The 19,370-nt window shown below is 45.9% G+C and overlaps 2 protein-coding genes across 4 annotated transcripts in view; one reads left to right on the top strand and one right to left on the bottom strand.

Annotated features, from left to right (window-relative positions):
* The window catches only part of LOC149330582 (lysosomal acid lipase/cholesteryl ester hydrolase-like), a 181,500-nt gene that overhangs the window by 42,532 nt on the left and 119,598 nt on the right, over positions 1-19,370 (top strand). The gene's annotated exons all lie outside the window — the stretch shown is intronic.
* On the bottom strand, positions 4,806-15,527 carry LOC149330585 (D-beta-hydroxybutyrate dehydrogenase, mitochondrial-like). Its single transcript, XM_089559894.1, has 5 exons — positions 15,323-15,527; positions 11,236-11,442; positions 7,559-7,741; positions 6,740-6,872; positions 4,806-5,256 (listed from the first exon to the last, which is right to left on the bottom strand). Exons 1-5 carry the CDS (start codon positions 15,525-15,527, stop codon positions 4,896-4,898), a joined length of 1,089 nt encoding a protein of 362 aa, XP_089416020.1. The 3' UTR covers positions 4,806-4,895.

Raw genomic sequence — 19,370 nt, forward strand, 5'->3', positions numbered from 1 at the left:
AGCTTAAACGAAGTCCACGTTTGAATCTTTCAGCCTTATGCACAAGTCACAGTCAATAAGTTTCTGGCGGTTATTACTTCTTCTTGTGCTTGGCGTTTTGTTTAATTCACGAGAAAATTTATTGGAAAAAGGGTTTGAGCGCGATGTAAGGTGAGAACGGGAAGAATGATACGAACTTACGGGAAGAATGATACGAAGAATGATACGATACGAAAACAGGCTCTCGCTTCGAAGTTGCGGATTTGGAAACACGGCTGCACAAAGTATAAGCAGGTCAAGAACAGACATGCAAGAGCAAACAAAATGGGAACCAAATGAAATGAAAAAGTGCGCAGTCATGAACCTAGGCAATAGATCTTGCTGAAATAATAGGAAAACTCTTACCGCCGTACCATTTTCATCTCACGGAGGTGCGGTAGTCGTCGATGCTGATGAATATTCATCCTCACTCACACACTACAGCCGCTCTGCCGCCTCAACACCTACCCCCTTCACGCCCCTCAACTTTTACCCGACATCTGATCTGCTTTTCTAACCTAGTTTTGTACGCGCACCTTGAAAACGAGGGAAAGGTTTCAACCGCAGCAGCCCACATTGCGGGTGCCCTGAGAAGAAACCGTAGCTGCATGAAGGAGAGCACAAACAGAAATTCAGCAAACCACAAAGAACTCTGGAGAGGCACTTATAACCAGTACAGTTTATTCCAAGTATAATGGCGCCTAAAGTAACTTAGCCCAAACACCTACAAAAGAACTAAAAAAAATAATCTCAAGTAGACCTTGCAAACTACCGATTAGTCTTCTTAGCGTGTATACGACGCCTGCGTTGTGTGGTGTGTTGGACATGTACGCTTTGTAAAATATACTCGTACACGTAAGAGATAGTTCTCAAGGAGAACTTTCAATTTTTCTGACCACGCGTCTCATTATTGCACCGTTACATTTCCAAAAAAGAAGGCACGCAGTAATACCCATTCCCCAAGTGTCCACTGGATTCTCTCATAGAGGTGTCAATGTGGCCAAAATTTCCAAATTTGTGTGCGGGCTTGCACTTTCCCAGAAGAGAAAAAGGCTAGTTACACTCAGCACGGAGCTCCTGTAAGCCTTTAAAGGCAGAAAATGAAAAACGGGCATCACCGTCGGTGGAAATTTTGACAGTCGAAGCCTCAATTAGGTTTATACGTTGTCAGTGATGTTCTCGAAGGCTTTGTTACACCGGCATTCATTTCCTTCCGGTAATCAAGGAGTATTTTCCTACTAACAACGTCAAGAGTTTGGTTTGGTTTGGTTTGGTTTATGGGGTTTAACGTCCCAAAGAGACTCAGGTTATGAGAGACGCCGTAGTTAAGGGCTCTGGAAATTTCGACCACACGGGATTCTTTAACGTGCACTGAAATCGCAGAGTACACGGGCCTCTAGAATTTCACCTCCATCGAAATTCGGCCGCCGCGGCCGGGATCAATATCTAAAAACGTCTATAGACGTTATATAGAGAATTCTAGAGAGAGTCTATAGACATCGATATATTTATGTCGATATAAGTTTAATTGACTTTTGTTTAATAAACAAGGGAAGCATCTAAAGGATTGGAACAAAGTATATAGGAAGTCTACAGGAAGTCGATAGGCTATCTTTATTAGTCTACGTGGGAAAGGATTGAACTTCTGCACCATAAATATGCACCCTTCACACGTAACACTTCGGAGATGCATCTTTGTGCTGAAGCCGGGCGCACCATTCGCATTATAAAAGCGATCTGGAGAGCCACCAGTGTAAAGCCCTAGCCTCAGTGATGAAACTACTGGCTATGAGTTTCCACGAAGAATTGCAAGCATTTGGCTGCCATTTTTTAAATGTGGCAGATGAAAACGCGCCGCTGTAGCATGTGCCGTAGTTGTACTGCTTGGAACGCTGCACGTACGACAGAAGCCGTAGCCTCAAACATGCAGCGGATCCAACAGATGAGCAACGCTCTTGGGACGCTGCACGTAAACACATTGCGTGATAATATCCTCATTTTCGACCCAATACATTCCTCAAAACATATCGTTGTATTCTTCCCCTAACGTAAAAGCAATCACCGTGTCATCATGCGTGGCGTGTCGTGATTGGGTTAATCATTTCGTGAACCAATTAACGCTGACCGCTCGTCGTATATGTACAGTCTTTGCAAAAGTAACCAGGCTCCTTGGTTTACTACTACCTTGTATAGTGGAGCCCTTGTGACTTTCCTAAAGATCAAAACGTGTTGGAAGGTAAGAAGACCCCCAGCCCTTACCTTTAAGGGCCATTTCAGCTTCAGGGCAGCTGTAAGGGCTCCACTGTACGAGCTAGGAGCAAACCATGCAGCCTGGTTACTTTTGACAAAGACTGTACATACATGCGTATTTAATTTTTTCAGAAATTGGAAAGGTTTCCTGAGCTAAAGCTATGAGCTTGACTAGGCCAAGGAGACCCAATACAATGACAATAGCGTGTGTTAAGAAAAATAGATAAATAAGCATTAATCCAAAAAGTTCAGAAACGAAATTGATCTATATTATTTTCATTGCATACCCACAGCATTTAGCGTACATGATGCACATCACAAAATGAGATCTCACACAAAGGAAAACAACAACAAAAGAGTAATAACATTAATGTCCAATTCAAAACGAAATATCGCTAACAGAACGAAAATAGGAGTAGAAATCAGGTATTAGCAAATTGGGAATGCAGTTGCTTGACACTGTATTCATGAACAGAATATTATTTCTTGAGCGCAACAGGAAGGTTATGGGTCAAGGACTGATATTTGTAGAAAGTGCGAAAGCGCGGGATCGCCCATTTGTCTTCAGGTAACCGGTTGTAACCTGATTTGCAGGGATTTTCCGAGTCTACAGATATTTTCAAAAATACGATAATTGTTATCGTTGTTGTCCTACTAAAACGTAGGACTGAGTCTTTAAAGAAACACGCTACACCCAAAAAGGTGAAAACTTGGGCGGCTTTCTACTATCGACGTCCAATGAAGTGCGAACAGCGGATATCGTGGCCAAACTTCCAGTTTACGCCCTCTGCCTGTCGCCATCAGAGATAGGCGCGCTCGTCCACTTTGCGGTAGTTTCGCTTCTGTTTTCTTTGATGTCGGTCTCCTTGCTTTGCAAATGGAACTTTGCATTTATGCTTTTCACTGATTATAACTTGCGTAGCGCGGCTTCTCTGGCGGCAGTGGCTCTTATCTCCCTGGCTTGCAGCGCTTTAATTTTTCTTCTATCATCAGCCTGTTATTAGCGTCTGGTTTGCGACGCGAATGGTGAAAAAGGCCGGTCTGGTTGCGGTCGGCGTCCATTGTGGCCTTTGCTGAATCGCTTGTTTTTAGCAATGAACATGACTATATGCCCGTACCGCCACCAGAAATTTGGTGGTCCACTGCCAAAGCGAGAATAGGAACGTCAAAGAAAACGAAACCGAAACTATAGAAAACCGTAGCAGCGCTCCTATTTCTGGTGGCGACGAGCAGACGATGTCAAGTGGACCTTTGGGCACATGCTGCACTGTTCGAGTTTCATTTGATGGCGATTGTTTGGTTTGGTTTATTGGAGTTTAACGTCCCGAAGCAACTCAGCCTATGAGGGACGCCGTTGTGAAGGGCTCCGGAAATTTCGACCACCTGGGGTTCTTTAACGTGCACTGACATCGCACAGCACACGGGCCTCTAGAATTTCGTCGTCATCGAAATTCGGCCGCCGCGGCCGGGATCGAACCCGCCTCTTTCGGATCAGCAGCCGAGCGCTATAACCACTGAGCCACCGCGGCGGGGCTGATGGCGATTGTACATGATTCAGTCTTCTTCTCAAGAAGACCAGTGAAAACGAGACAAGGCTATAAACACTCCTACAAAGAGTGCTCACTTTTGATGAAGCACACGGCACAGGCTTGGGCGCTACTGAGTTCTAATGCCGCTATATTGAGCAACCGACACATTGCGTACTGATTAGAAACGGTCGTCCTCACTGTCAGCTTTCCGAGCGATAACCGAACAAAAAGGGTGCTCCAAAATGTTGCAGTGACTTGTGTGTCAACGTGTGTCTCCGTGCTCTGTGCAGCCTTGCTATGCGCTGCTGAAAAAGATGTTTCCGGAATTGTTCGTGTGTGTTCGGCAGTCTGGTTAGTTTACTGACGAACTAAACCACGCCATGCTCCAAAATTACTAGAGGTAGGTTCAAGGATGCTTCACATCAACAGGTAAATCAACGCACATGAACAATGAACAATGAAATATCGATGTCCATGTGCCAGGAAAGAGTTCGTTCTTGTTGCAGGTCCCTAGGTTTCTATATTCCAAAGTTGCTTGGTATGTGGCCTGGCTCTGTCTGTCTCGTGGGCACGATAGTAATTCTCATTTTGGGCACAGTGTCATGACGCCAATGTCTGGATCTACAGTGAATGCCTTCAAAAGCTTTGAAAGCTGGCGAAGATGATAGAACCGGACAGCATGGATGGACCGGTAAAATGCGGCGTCGATGCAGAGGTTAATTCGTGACCAATGATACTTTCACGGCGGTTATTTAGATGCCGTAAAACTGACCCTGCGAATAACGCAGGAGGGAGTCACCAAGGAAGGACACGTTCTGAGCAGTTCGCCGCTATGGTTAACTTTGAAGATGTCCTTCGCCTGGACTTCAATTCGGACTTTGAGCACCTCCTTAAGTGCTTCGTGAAGGTAGCACTGTAGATCGATCCTCACCAAGAGGAGTCACACTGAAAGTACGTGCTGTCACTACTGCTTGTCCTTCCCATCTGTCTCTGCTCGTCCACCATACTTTCTTTTTGAAGATGAGCAGAAAAACCACTAGTACGGCTGCCTATACTTGCGACAGAAGCTTCTCGCGCCATAGAGGTGGTGTTCGAGTATTAGATTTTATTTGCTTTGAAACCCGCAGTTCGTACCACGAAAGGCAGCATCTTTAGAAAGACTGCGACACCCAAGTCAGCAAGCTGTCCGGGAAGTAATCTCGGCGCGTAGAACAAGACACTACCAAGGCGCCACGGTGAAACGTAGCAGGAGTCTGGATATGTCTCGCGAATCGCTAGCACAATCGGATCAACGACTTCGTCGAGGTTGTCTCTCCCGGTCAAATCTACGAGGAGACTCGGAAACTGCAACCAGCGGTGAATCTCCTCCGTGCTGTAGTCGGCTATGACATCCGGACACTGCTGCTGCAAGTCTTGCTTCACCAAATTGATATCACCAAAGTTGGCCGTGAGGTTAGTTCTGCAAAGAAAGTATAAGATGAGAAATACATTGATCTCGAATATAAGAAGTTCGAGTTTTAAAAAAATGCCTTTTTTTGTTTCAAGAGAAGACTTGCAGACGTGGAATTACTACAGAGATCTAGAATCGCTTAAATACTATTACTTGTGCTAAACGCAAGCATTTGTACAGGCCTTATACAGCATGTCTGATCGGCACATTAATTTACTCCTACACAAACTCAGGTGCCACGGTGCTCAAGTTCTAGTGATGCCGTAATTGGCATCTACGAAATGAACAATCTTTTTTGCGAAGGTAGTGACGCGTCTGCTTAAGCCCTTAATCCGCCGAATCCTAGAACGCAACAAAATGCACTTAAGAATTATTGCTAATTCAAGCTCTTTCAAAGAAAATGACACGAAGCGAAAGCGAGATCCAGCATATATAGCAATGAGGACAGCAGAAGGCGCAATCACTACGGCAGATTCACTCAGAAGTGAGGGTTCCTATAGGTTTAGAGTGCGTCGCCATGTTGATAACGCTATTCTTCTAGCGTACATAAAAGTGACATACGCTAAACTTCAAAAATAACTTCTGCAACCTTAGCGTCCGTTACGGCTTCCAATAGTGTTCGGAATATGAGGCAAGACAGTGAGGAAGCTAGTTTTTAGCGTGGTATTTTTTGTGTGTCTGCGTACTCTATATATGCTGAAACTCCTACTGCGAAGAAGCGCCTGAAGAGTGTGACTAGGCACTGCTTTTACACAGCCATTACTCTGCCTTTGCTTTTACATTGCCTTTACGTTGCCGTTAGTAGATGAGCGAGTTCGGCGAGTTGGTATCGGTCCATTGTGAAACAACTGCGCCAATAAGGACGGGAGCGAACGTAAGGACGACACAATGTTGTGTACACATACAGGGGACACTGCCTTTACTATGTAGCTGCATAATACTGGCAGGGCCCGCTATAGTGCGAAACGCATGCAGTAAACAATGATGACGTGACGATCTATTTGCAGAACGAGACACAAAACGCTGTAAACACTATGGGACGAAGCCAGCCCTTTGTGTACGTCTTTCTGTAACTTATCGTTTAGCAAAAGTACTGCGACTGGCCTGAGCGACGAAAATAATGATAAGACTGTGACGCCTTCTAATGTACGGCTTCTAAAGGTACATATCTGTGCTTTAAATAATTTCGAAGGCTGCTCTCTGCTGTGACGTAGTTAATATGGGCAAGCACATCGACTGTTTTACGCTTTCTGCAGAACTACCCCTTCCCGGCCGCAGTGCGACTAAAGGTGCTGGCTTTATGCGCTCGACACGCCTTTGTGAGGAGAGTGTTTTGAATTACTGCAGTGAGACATTCTTCATATGCTGCCTTAGCCAACTTTAACTTTGGAGTCCCTCGTTCAGGTCGAGTGTGAATAAACATCTTGTTAACAACTTCCCACATTTGATTATTATTTTGGTTGCGCGATTAGTAAGCTAAGAAGGGGCTCACTTGTATAGACTCGGCTCAATGTTAATGAAGTCCACGCCTTTTCCATGGCACTCTTTGCGGAAACCTTCCACCATGGACACCAGTGCATGCTTTGTCATGCAGTAGGGCACACCCATTGGAAACGTAAAGTGGCCTGAAAATGAAAAGAATATGCACGAAGAAAGGGCTGATTTTGGTCTGAGGATTGATTCTGACAGACTATTTTTCAGAAATGACTGGAAATCAGCGCAGTATTTCGAGAAAAGAATAGAAATTAGCGTCGGGGCCTGGGAGAAAGAGATATTCAACGTCACATGCTGGCGTTGTGCTGTCCCGGTTAGCGTCTAATTGCCGCTTCGAAGATAAAAGTGTTTTTTTCTTCTTCTTCTTTCATTGCGAGCCATTTGTTGTATTAACGGTACCTCTGGAGTGAAAAAGGTGTTTTTATAGTTCAAAGCCGCAATATAACTAAGGGAGTCAGTAATGCTTTCCAAACAAACTGAAAAACTCACTACAGAAAGCCATATTCCGGCCAGTTCCACTCTTAACCTGTCTGGTAGTGTGGTCGGTTTCTTCGGCCATGTTATGTATAAAACATATGAGCTCAGCTAAATTTTGGGATTCTCCTATTGCAGATTTCCAGCAATTTTAGTCTTATAAGCGTCTTATAAACGTTTCTTATAAACATCTTATAAACGTTTCATATAAACGTCTAAATGTAGATGGAGTGCACCAAAAGCAGAGCGGTTGTCATAAGAACCTAGCGGCGTTTTGAAAAAGCTGCCACCAGGAAGTGCTCGAAATATACTTTGCCGCACGTTCTGCCTGCTTGATTCGTACCAAATGGGCTATTCATGACGACCACCCGTCCTTTGCTCTTCTTTAGCATTGGTAGGAATCTCTTGATCACCCGCAGGGTTCCAAAGACATTCACGTTGAAGATCTTCATGATGCTGTCCATCGTGAGCCACTCAAGGAGGCCATCATTGCGTACACCGGCGTTGGCTACCACTGTCCATAGGACTGTCCAGGGAAAACAAAAAGACAAGAACTGCCGTTAGAGTTGTGGAGGCGACATCGTGCACCTAGCATTTGATATAGCTTTGTAGAACCCTTCAAAAGAACATTCCTTTCTATGGGAGAACAGTAGAAAGCAGAGAAAGCAAACGCAGGGTGTTTATACACATCGTCCGGTTCAATTCAAGTAACCTTTATTTTCAGCATTTCACAATGTTGGTGGTCTCTCAGGCAAAAAGGTGTAGCAACGACTTGACGAGACCTGGGAGCCGAGGGAAGGCTACAGTGACAGCAGTACGAAAAATTCTATACAAGGTATTTATTGCTTTACCTAAAAAAGCTACATTTTATCACAAATTTACAAAGATAAGACGTGAACTAAATCTATAAAAAGATATCAAGACGTGATACACAGACTAGCGTTAACATGCTCACGATATTACAACAAAACCGATAATTGCACACATGACAGATGAAACTAACATAGTATGTTTTTATTGCACGCGCTGCCATTTTACGCCAGAAAGAGCAAAGAAGGGTCAGTCTAGAAACATTGGACGCAAAATTTTGCGTGCTATTAGAACGTTATTAAAACTAGAAAGACTGAGCTTATTTAGTAACACTGGCACTGGCTACGCATTGACTACGGATTTGTGCATTCCTTTAGAAGGAAAGAAGAAAACAGCGTAAAAAAACGAGAGTGGTGGGACGCCGACATTCTGTGCTTTAATGATGTGAGAATGTTGCGCCAAGTCTGTAATGACCAGGCTGACGACCCTGGTTGTCATATATGTTATGGACATTACAACAATCATCCATACTTCGATAACGATCAAATGATGTTTATAGAACTCAAATTAATGTTTGTACCATGTTAAATACCACGCATTTTCGCCAAAAGGAGGTTGAAACTGGCACTGAAAATTTAAATCATGACTGCTCTGAGAGAGGAAAGACCTGAATTCAGGATTTTTCCTAGTACATACAAGGCGACTACTTATGGAATCTCACCGATGTTCACTAGCGATCATTTATCTAGAATACTTAGCCACCCACATGGTTGCAGCTGAGTTCCTTCTGCCTTCTGGCCATAAAAAACACATGCGCATTTAAAATCACATTCGATAATTTTCTTCTTTGAGCTGTGCTCTCAACACGTGTTGGCACTACCGTTGAGGGCTGGATGCCAACTGTGCTTTTGCATTGCGGTGTTTTGTTAAGCAGCCCCTGCAGTGATCCTAAACAAATTGAGTTAAACCAGTCACTTGGCACTTTTTTGCCCTTGATTACGAATGCCAAGCACGAACAGGTGGACGCAAATTTAATTGTCGAAAAATGTGGGCACGCAGCGAAGCTCACACAGTGACTATGGCTGCGGGGGTCTGCGCGAGCGCTCCTATGAAAATTGGACCACGCGCTATTCTGTGTGGCAGTCGCGGCCACTCTTGCAGAGTACTTTATGGTTTACTAAACCTTGGCGCATATGGCGGAATCTTTCAGACCATGAATGGCAGTTTACTAATATCCCTCAAGAGAGAAATATGCAACAGCTGTATCTAACCGGTACTCACCTACGGGGCAGAAACGTGGAGGCTAACAAAGAGGGTTCAGCTTAAGTTAAGGACAACGCAGCGAGCTATGAAATTAAATATGATAGGTGTCACGTTAAGAGACCGGAAGCGGGCAGAGCGGATCAGGCAGAATACGCGGGTTAATGACATCCTAGCCGAGATCAAGAAAAAGAAATGGGCTTGGGCAGGGCATGTGATGCGAAGGCAAGATAACCGGATTCCAAGAGAAGGCAAGCGTAGCTAGGGGCGGCCGAAAGTAAAGTGGGCGGATGAGATTAGGAAGTTTGTGGGATACGGTGGCCGCAGCTGACAAATGACAGGGTCAATAGGAGAGACATGGGAGAGGCTTTTGCCCAGCGGTGAACATAGTCACGGTGATCACGATGATGATAATGAAACAGTAGTTACGAACCCCTTCTGATGCCCTGAGGCGCTTGAAACTTCCTTAGCCTCTAGCATCCTATTTTCTCGACGCTTAAACGAAAGCGGTATCAGAAAATGTTGGCCGCAAGAAGCAAGTTAGTACATGTGCCAGTAATGGTATCTTATATACAATATTAGGGGCTATAAAGAGGCCTGAACGACAAAATAGTTGTATTGTGACCAAGCAACAGGGTCGAAGATGCTTAAGTCCTAGCGCGTTTCACCTAATTATGGAGACACGAGGGAAAGAAGTGACTATTGATTGCGGCATGCGGTCGTCTTTTCAAGTCTTTTATCCGCTTTTGGGGCTTTATGCGATGGAATAGTAGTCTAAGGGCACCTTCAATGCAATACTTCATTCATCGCCTTGGATCAGCGGCTACAGGATTCTGCTGTTCAATATGAGTTACGGTGGTGGTGGAAACTTTTATTGCCAATGATGTAAATCGTGGGGGCGAAGCCCCCTACATGGCACTTGGATGCCTCCTCAGTGTGAGGAGGAGGCACCCTTACAAGCTCGATGCCGGCCACGGCGACCGCTTTTCCACCGAGGCGAGATGTAAATACATCCGTTAACAGAGACTTCTTTCTTACTTTTCGGTGTAATTTTCTTGGAGAAAGGACTCTACGCGGCGCATTATCGCTTATGTCCTTACCGTGAAAACAGCTGCATCCTGGGCCATACTGGAAGGAAATCGCTGTGCGGCCCTAGATAAGTTTCTCAATCGTCCAGCTTTTCCTTGTCTAGCGATCGGGTCATGCGTGACATGTTTCTGCTCTTACTGTTCTAGTGCTTGGAGTGGGCTTGTCTCTTCCATTGAAGCCAAGAGATTTCAGGGTTAACGAAGTTTTAGGAAACAGGGAACACGCGGTTTATTCGCAGCTTTATTTCCTGTTCTTCCTGAACTTTCCCTGGCGGCTGTGTGCCATAGCACAGCCCGGTACTCCGAGTGAATAACCTGCACAGTTCTTAGACACAATGTAGCGAAGCCGACTGTGTTCGGGTACGAAAAATTGCGAGGACACTTTGGCAACTTATGCGTTGAGAGGCGAAAGCCGAGGACTCTATGCCGTGACGACTTCCGGTGGAAGTGACGTCACACCGTTCCCGTGTCTATATCGATACCCAGGTTATACATCTTTTGGGGATTCTTAAGTGTTAATTACGCTTAATTACACATTTTTCTGTCTAATTTGGCACAAATGCGACGTTTTTCCGACCATTCTGTGACAATTTTCACTATGCGGTGACGACTTCCGCTGGATGTGACGTCACACCGTTTCTGTGGCTATATCGACGTCCGCGCTATTTCACTGCAGTTTCGACATTTTTGCCTATAACTAATTAACTAACTAATCTGCAGTCATCAAACTTGGCTTCTAGGTTCATTTTTGTTAACGCACGGCAGTATTAGCCACTAAAGGCTTTCGCCTTAATATCATACGGAGCAGGTCATACCGCGAAACAAGTCAGGAGTGATAAGCGTTGAGGAAGACACACATTACCTCGAGAGCCCAACTCTCGCTTGACGATGGAGTAGGCTTTCTCGACTTCCTCGTCCCGGGTGACGTCCAGCTGCAGCACCCTGATGTTCTCCAGTTGGCTGAGCTCCTTGGCTCCTTCGCACTGGGAGTCGCGGCACCCGGCGAAGACCAGGTACCCCTCTCTGCTGAGGCGCCTCGCGAGTGCACGGCCTATGCCGTTGCCGCAGCCTGAGAGGAAATGCGCTCACTTCAGGGAAGAACAAGACACGCGAAAAACAGCTGTTCTGCATACAATAGTTCTCAGAAAAGTGAGCTATCTGTTCACCGGCTTGGAAGATTTAGCCGTCCGTAATATCTCTGTTTCGGCGCTTGTAACGACCAGTGCATCTTCCGAAAAAATTAAAAAAGAGTATAGATAGTTCCCTGAAGATTTGAGTATTCAGCTGAGAAATCCTGTTCTTTCGATCTTACAATCTCTCACCGCTGCAACAATTTATGCATGCCCGTTAGAAAAGGTAACCGCTTGCACTTTGCGTTGCAAACATAGTTAACTTTATTTCGTAAGGTCTGCTTTCACTGTTTAGGTAGAAGGTACTTTTTGTTTTGCGAAAATAAATGGCGAGCTCCGCTTGAAAGAGTTAAAGCAGTAGACCGACTTAATTCAGTCTAATTTGGCACCCCTGGACTATAGTATTTCTTTATGCCCTTATGTTGAACGCGGCGGCCTGCTGTAGCCGGTTACATGTTTTGCGGTGTCTCCTGTCGATGGACACTGCTTGCGTGATATCTTGCATTGGAAACCAAGGCCGGGAATGATGAATGAAAAAAGTATCTTCGATAATGATACGATAGTGTCAAAAATCGTATTTCCGATACCCTTAAACCTGATACCCAAAAGATACCCACAAAGTGAGCTCATGCAGTGCCCTTATAAAAATGGTCTATAGACAGTATATAGACTACTTATAGACCCTATTGCCTTCCTGTAGATATTTATTTTGATCTATTCGTAGTTTATAGACTGTCTATATACAAAAGTCTACTAAAAGTGTATGGCCATAAACCTATAGACCTTATGCGAAATGCACTGCCATCTAGCGGTCGCCGCGCGCGATCCGCCATGTTGGAGGATAGCCGCCGGATTGACAGCACGTACTGGTGCACGCTCGTCGCGCGCGCTCAAGTTTCACCGTCCTCAATATGCCCACATATTGTTCAGTGCCTTGCTGTACGCAGAAAGGTCACAAAGACGCCCTGGGAAAAAAGGCAAGAGCGCTTGATTTGAGTGAATTTCTATTTTTGGACTGCGATCTCCGACATCCACGGCACAAATGTTGCAGAAGCGTCGCTAGATGTCGAGACATCGCGCAACACATTTCGCTATCGCCATGTGGAAAATGAAATTAGAAATAAGCTTTGTAGGCACGAATATCGCACAAAAGCTGTTTTTCTCCTGCGATTGCCCGTGAAGTGCTGCGATTATCGGCTTCGCAAGAGAGTAATCGTGATCAGTTGTTCAGTGGTACGGGTCGCGCTTTGTGAGATCCGTCGTTCCTAGCCTTATCCGCCGCAGCGGTTACAAGCGTTAGTTTTTAGTGTGAATATTTGTTTCGACGGAAACACTAGCACGGGTCAAGTGGCCGTGGCACGGAACGTTCGCGCTCTGCAAGTCAGTCAATCGTTTCTGACAGAAATGGTAATAGCGCTGTAATAAGACGTACACAAGAAAGACTGACACAGGACATGCGCTAATCTTTCTTGTGTACGTCTTATTGCAGCGCTATTACCATTTCTGTCTCAAATAATGCACCATCTAGCCCAAATTGACGTTCTTCTAAACAATAGTTTCTGTTAGACCAGGGAAAGGTGCCTATTTTGTGGAGCGACGGCTTGTATGAATGTAGCGATTTCACTTAACCAGCCGGTTTCCACGAAGCCGTGTGCTGTGCAAAAGAAAACAAAGGACCCGCTCAAGCGGTACCATAGTTCCAACTAGTACCGGGGATGCATAACGCGTGTAGAATCCTCCAAAAAATCTCAGTGCACAACTGCTTGCTCGTCGTGGTAAAACCATAGACACTGCTGCATTCACGGGCTACCTGTTTTTAACGGCGGTAGTCCATGAATGGTAAACACTTGTGTAGTGGGGTCGTGCGGTGACCTAGGGGTCTATGTGCCCGGTAATAATAATAAAGTGTTTTCTCTCTCTGTCTAGGACACTTGGGCAAACTAAGGGCTCTAGGGCACTAGAGCACTAGGGTAAACAAACAAATGCTGTATGAACTTTTCAAAGAAAATAAAAAGCGTCGCATGTTGAGAGGCCACTTTTTTCGACACTACCAACATGAGCGTGAGGTTTACTATCGTTTGCTTTCGGCGCCGACGCAACACACAGAAAACGCTACTACAACAACAGCAATTCAAGCGGCACGCCCGTTCGCAAAAAGTATCGAACCAAATAAAAACTGACTCAAACTAGACCGAAATGCGCACATTTTTAGCCGTAAACGAAAATTACACTTGCTTCGTACATTTTTTGGTGTTCAGCGTCGGCAAACTGACGTAGGACTCCGTGAAAAACTTGTAGCTCCGTACGCGGTGGCGTTCGGAAAGTATTTTGGACTTGTAGTAAGTGTCTACGAATTGACTTGGAAACTTGGGCAGCAGAAACATGTCGACTGACCATTCAGTCATGTTTACAGGCTCAAGTGACAGGAAATAAGATTTTCGAGCCAGCACCGCAGTAAGGAAGCTAACACAGGGCACGCCTAAATCCAGAGAGCAGAGGCGGAGCGAGCTTCAGTCATCCTCCAACATGGCGGCTTTCCACTGGTTCTTCTTTTCTCCGATAGATGGCAGCAATTTCGCATAAGGCCTATAGATTGTCTATAGACTGTGTATAGTATCTGCATTGTCTGTAGGCTGTCTATAGCATTTGTATTGCCTATAGACTGCTCTCTAGGATTTGTATATAGAGATTCTGTAGACTTTATAGACTCAAGTCTATGGACAGTCTATAGACTGTCTAAAAAATGTTTGTAAGGGAGGGGTACGGCATCAGACAACCTCCCCTGTTCTGGCTTCTGCTGTTTCTGTCCTGTCCACCCACGTGTCCAGTGCACGCGTCTCACGTGGCCTGCAGTTCTTCAGGACTCTTTCCGGAAAAAGAGTAAGGTAGGCAGATTAAATTACAAAGCTTGCGGGGGTAAGGTGGTCGCAGCTGGCACAGGACAGGGTTGATTCTTCTTCACGGAGCGCATCTTCTTGGCCCCTACCCAGCGACAAAAATGCTCAGGCAGGCGGCCTCAAGAACTGAATTGAGGTGCAACTATTTTCTAACAATTTCTCGAAGCCTTTTCAAAGAATGCGTCATTTCACTGAAAGCAGTATTTGCGCCGCGACTGGTAAGAAGACATTATGCGGAATTTTTAGCAAAGTGCGCTGGGGGGTTAAATTCTAACAGAGCCAAAAATATTTTCTTCGACACCAGAGTGCTGGGTCTTAGCAACATGGAGTATTTCTGAAACGAAATGCAGCCACAGAGTTGACTTCGTCAGCGCTAGCACTTATGGCTGGTATAAGATTTAGCCACTAAAATGTGATACTTGTTTCTTTCTGGACTCTGTCGTTGTATAATGTTGTACATTTTTATAATCAAGTGCATCGAACGTATCCAGGATCGATCAACAAGCCGATTTGTTCAAATTAAAGCTTGATCCTGTTCTACAATTTGATTGTGACTTAGTAAAAATTTGGCCAAACAAGGCACTGGAGCAAGGTTTAGAACCTTGTTTTTCCTGGGACGGCAACGAGCCATGCGTTTAGGTAACGCTTTTAAAGCACTCGAGCCGAGAAAGGCGATATTTTTTGTTGAGATTCATTGGCGACTAGCAGGATACACTGGATTAAACGTAAATCAAGATATTTATGAAGTTTAGGATTTCCGAGATTCGAAATATAAGTTCACTCTGTGGGTAGGTGGCAATCCACGCGGTCTTTGGATTGCGCATAAACGGATTCTACGGACAATAAGGTGTAAGTTTCAGTTTTTGCAGTGTATACCGCGGTATTTCAACGGCACAGTGTCACCGGAGCGCATAAAACTCACCTGTGATGAGCACACTCTTCCCGTCGCTGGGGAGATGCTTCACAAAGAGAGCCTTCCAGGCGAGCCTTGCAAGCCAGTGTGCCGTGAACAGGATGATGACTACGGATCCGACAATGCCTCCCAATTGTTGAAGAAACGGCACGGAGTCCCACAGGTGCCACAAGAGCAGACTGAACGGCACAAAGAGCGTCCAAGAAGTCCTCATGGCTGTACACTATACCACCAGCATCCAAGTGCGCAGATTGCCTACAAAAAAAAAAAAAAAGAGGAACAGTTAGCCTTCACGTGACGCTTTCTCGCGGAAAAGGGATGCCAATCGCCATCTTTGTGAAGTACGTGGAACTATAGTGTACTAGAATATGGGGTAGTGTGTTCAGGGAGGACTCGCGGCTGTCGCTGTTGATGTCGAAAGCCACGAGATGGCGCCACCAGAGCATGGGCTGTCACTGCACGCACTCCTCCCGATACGCGGCGATGCGTTCTGTACATCGCACAGAGTATTTTTGATCCTTTCAAAAGCCAACACTTCTATAACGTGTCCTGTAAATGTTTGTCATTGTACATGCACGACAAATAAAATTAAATGCGATAGGACAAGTCGCACACGGAAGAAAAAAAAAAGAGCAGTGACTAGCAGGCGGCCTCAAAACAGCCAAAATTGCGGAAAAGCAGCTCCAAATTCTTTTCCAATAGCTGCATTGTGTGCAGGCGCAGAGAACTTACAGCGGGTACTGCTGCCGAGTAAAGTCTGAACACAAGGGTAATGAACAAACTATTGTGCATACTGCAGCGAGCAGGAAACGCGACCTCGAAATCGTGACCAATTCATGACCAGACGGCCGCGGTGGCATACTTATGAACATCGTCTGATTTTCGCATGCAGTTTTTCCTTTTCGCCCTGCCTCTCGCGACTGTTTGATGCCCTTGACAAAAAAATGACAAGTAGCTCGGATTATTGGGAAGCAACGTCGGCACGGCGTCCGGCGTCAACTCTGGTTCCCCGTGTGGTAAGCGGACTCCTCCGTTTATAACGTGAACGTAATCTCTGAGAATGCACGATGGCTCGAAGTGCAGTTTTCATACCGAGTACGTTTCATCCAGGGTCCTGTCTTTCCGGTGCAAATTCCGCTCCCAGATCTTCCTGCGCGCTTCATCTTTTGGAACAGCGAAAAGCGACGGCTGCTCACCCTTAGTCCAATGGTAGCCTGTTGTGCACACAGGTGTAAAGCAGTGCCGTTGCCGCCGACGATTCGGCATTTCTTCACTGTCGGACGGCCAGCGGAAATTATAGCACGAGAAAGGGATCACATGAAAAACTTTCTGTGAGCCGCGTATCACGCAACCGCGTCAATGCACGCGTACGCGTCACTGACTAGCAGACGACAACAAAAAGTGCGTCTTTTCCCGACAGCCCATGCTACAGCAGCGCCGCCGCACTTTCGACGCGCGCCGCGACACGCCAATGCATGGTGAGCGGCGGCGCCTGAACACACTACCCCATATTCTAGTACACTATAGTGGAACTAAGACTCGGGCATTGACGCCATTTTTAGCAACACTCGCACAACCTTTCAATGCGTACCCCTCGTAAGAAAATATAAAGTGCGCTAGCATTTTTTTAGAGTAGCTAAAAGTCGTCGTTGATGACTAATCATAGATGGCGTAGCAGTAGAACGTTCAAGGCTGTGCAAATAGACGTGAACAGCTTAGGCCTATGCGAAAGTTGCAGCCAGCCTGCCATCTGCATATGAGGGGTGGATAAACGCGTTGTCACTATATCGCCGGAGGTATAGCGGCGGTGGTGGCTCGCGGAACATTGGGCACTGAAAAGATTTGTCTACTCTTTCTTGATAGGATCGATATCGATCTGCAAACAGCAGCGGTTGCCCACGCTTGGAGTCGGTTCTCATTTATACAGCTATTTCCTTCTGAATGCTCTTGTCTTTAACCTTGCAGGCAGAAAATATTTAGTGTATCGATGTTTTCTATGGTAGGAAGAGTGGCGAACAAACTCAGAAAAAAGTACCAGTTGACAAGAACAACCCCCTCCCCTCACGACACACACACGCGGTCGCAGGCACAAATATAGGGTGTTTTAAACTCCGCTTATCAATGACATCCCAAACGCAATTCACATTTTAAACTTGAGTCTAATATACATATCAGACTCATCAAGATTCTGGTGGTTTAATTCCGTCTTGTGATTAGGTTAGTTTTATCAATGACGGCCGAAACGAAATCCACATTTTAAACTTCAGTCTAATATACATCGCAGACTTATCAGTATTCTGGTGGTTTAATTTCGTCTTGTGTTTAGGCTAGTTTTATCAATGACGGCCGAAACGCAATCCACATTTTAAACTTCAGTCTAATATACATGGCAGACTCATCAAAATTCTAGTGGCTTAATTTCGCCTTCTGGTTTAGGCTAGTTTCATCAGTGACAGCCTAAACGCAATCCGCATTTTATACTTCAGTCTAATATACAGGTCAGACTCATCAAGATTCTGGTGGCTTAATTTCGTCTTGTGATGGGGCTTTTGTTTACCTACCCAGAAAACTTTGCGCAAAAAAAAATTGAGTGCGATGTAAGACGAGATCGTGGCGAACGGTATACAAAAAGAAAGGCGCGGGCTTAACAACGGCTTATTTCGGAAGGCGGTAGGACAATAAATAAGCAGTCGAAGTACAACAAAAAGTTGGAGGCTTATCAAGTTAAGCCCCAGTGGATGCGAAGCAGCCTTCGTTTTGCATTCTTATTATTAACGTCCTTAGCGTTTGGAGCCATCTTGACCGCATACACGCCCGGCGCAAAGACGCTGGCGCGGTTGCGGGCACAGAGACTGACGCGACGGCGGGTACACTATAGCGCTGCTTCATCCCTGGCGTGACGTCACATATCACGTGATGCAGCGATGGTGGCGCCGCCGCGTCGCGCGCGACGGCGCGAACCGAAGCGTGGAGGCCTCCGCCAGGCGACGTCCGACGGCGCGATATGAGGCCCCATCTGCAGCCGGTGTGACGTCATCACGTGACGTCACATCATGTGATCTCACTTCAAGGTCAATGGTGGCCACCGCCGGGCGTCGCGCGAAGGCCCGAAACCTACGTTAATATGCTTCGCATAAAACGCAGGTGCGAAACTAACCAAATGAAAACAAAATGAAAGGCACGCAGTCATGATGCTACATGATAAACCTTGCTGAAGGAACAAGAAAGCTCTTTTGAACGGACTTATGAAGAAACGATGTACGATGTAGCTGAATGCTGGCGTATCTTATCGCAGCCTTCAGTCTTATCTCTCTAATGTTCTGCCGTCTCACCCCCCACCCCCTCCCTGTCCTTTTTTCCCTGAACACTGCCCGACACCTACTACGTTTCTCCTAACCTAGCGCGGTATCAGCCGCTTGAACACGAGGGAAAGGTTTTAACTGCAGCAGCCCAAATATGCCGGATCTGAGGAGAGCCCATTGGTGCACCAAGAAACATAGTTACTAGAAGAAAGGTTTGGTCTATGAGGTTTAACGTCCCAAAGCGACTCAGGCTATGAGACGCCTTAGTGAAGGGCTCCGAAAATTTCGACCACCTGGGGTTCTTTAACGTGCACTGACATCGCGCAGTACGCGGGCCTATAGAATTTCGCCTCCATAGAAACTCGGCCGCCGCGGCCGGGTTCGAACCCGCGTCTTTCGGGTCAGCAGCCAAGTGCCATAACCGCTGAGCCGCCGCCGCGGCGGCACCCTAGAAGAAACAACAGAAACTTTAAGCGAGGCGGAATAGCAGAATTCCAAGCTGCCTTTTGTGGTTCTCAATGCAGCTGTGCTAACTGTGTTGTCGGGACTAACTTCCATCAAAAAACTGCATTGAGAAGATTGTGAAACTGGCAGTCTGTTTCATCCTGCACATATCGTTTGTTAATTAGCACAATTTCATGTATATGAATGCCGAGGTCAGAAAGACAATCAAGCTTGGCCCAAGATACATATTATTAATATCATTATACTCTTATTATTGGCTTTCGCGGTGGCTGCTGACCCGAAAGAAACGG

This window comes from Amblyomma mixtum, chromosome 9, assembly GCF_055824585.1.
Source record: "Amblyomma mixtum isolate Tamu chromosome 9, ASM5582458v1, whole genome shotgun sequence".
In the NCBI taxonomy this organism is placed as follows: domain Eukaryota; kingdom Metazoa; phylum Arthropoda; class Arachnida; order Ixodida; family Ixodidae; genus Amblyomma; species Amblyomma mixtum.

Excerpts from the sequence above, each read along its gene's own strand:
- LOC149330585 (XM_089559894.1), bottom strand. The coding sequence starts at position 15,527 with ATGAGGACTTCTTGGACGCTCTTTGTGCCGTTCAGTCTGCTCTTGTGG. Across the intron at positions 7,742-11,235 it reads GCGAGAGTTGGGCTCTCGAG|TCCTATGGACAGTGGTAGCC; the intron begins GTAATGTGTGTC and ends TTCCCTGGACAG. Across the intron at positions 5,257-6,739 it reads ATTGAGCCGAGTCTATACAA|AACTAACCTCACGGCCAACT; the intron begins GTGAGCCCCTTC and ends CTTTCTTTGCAG.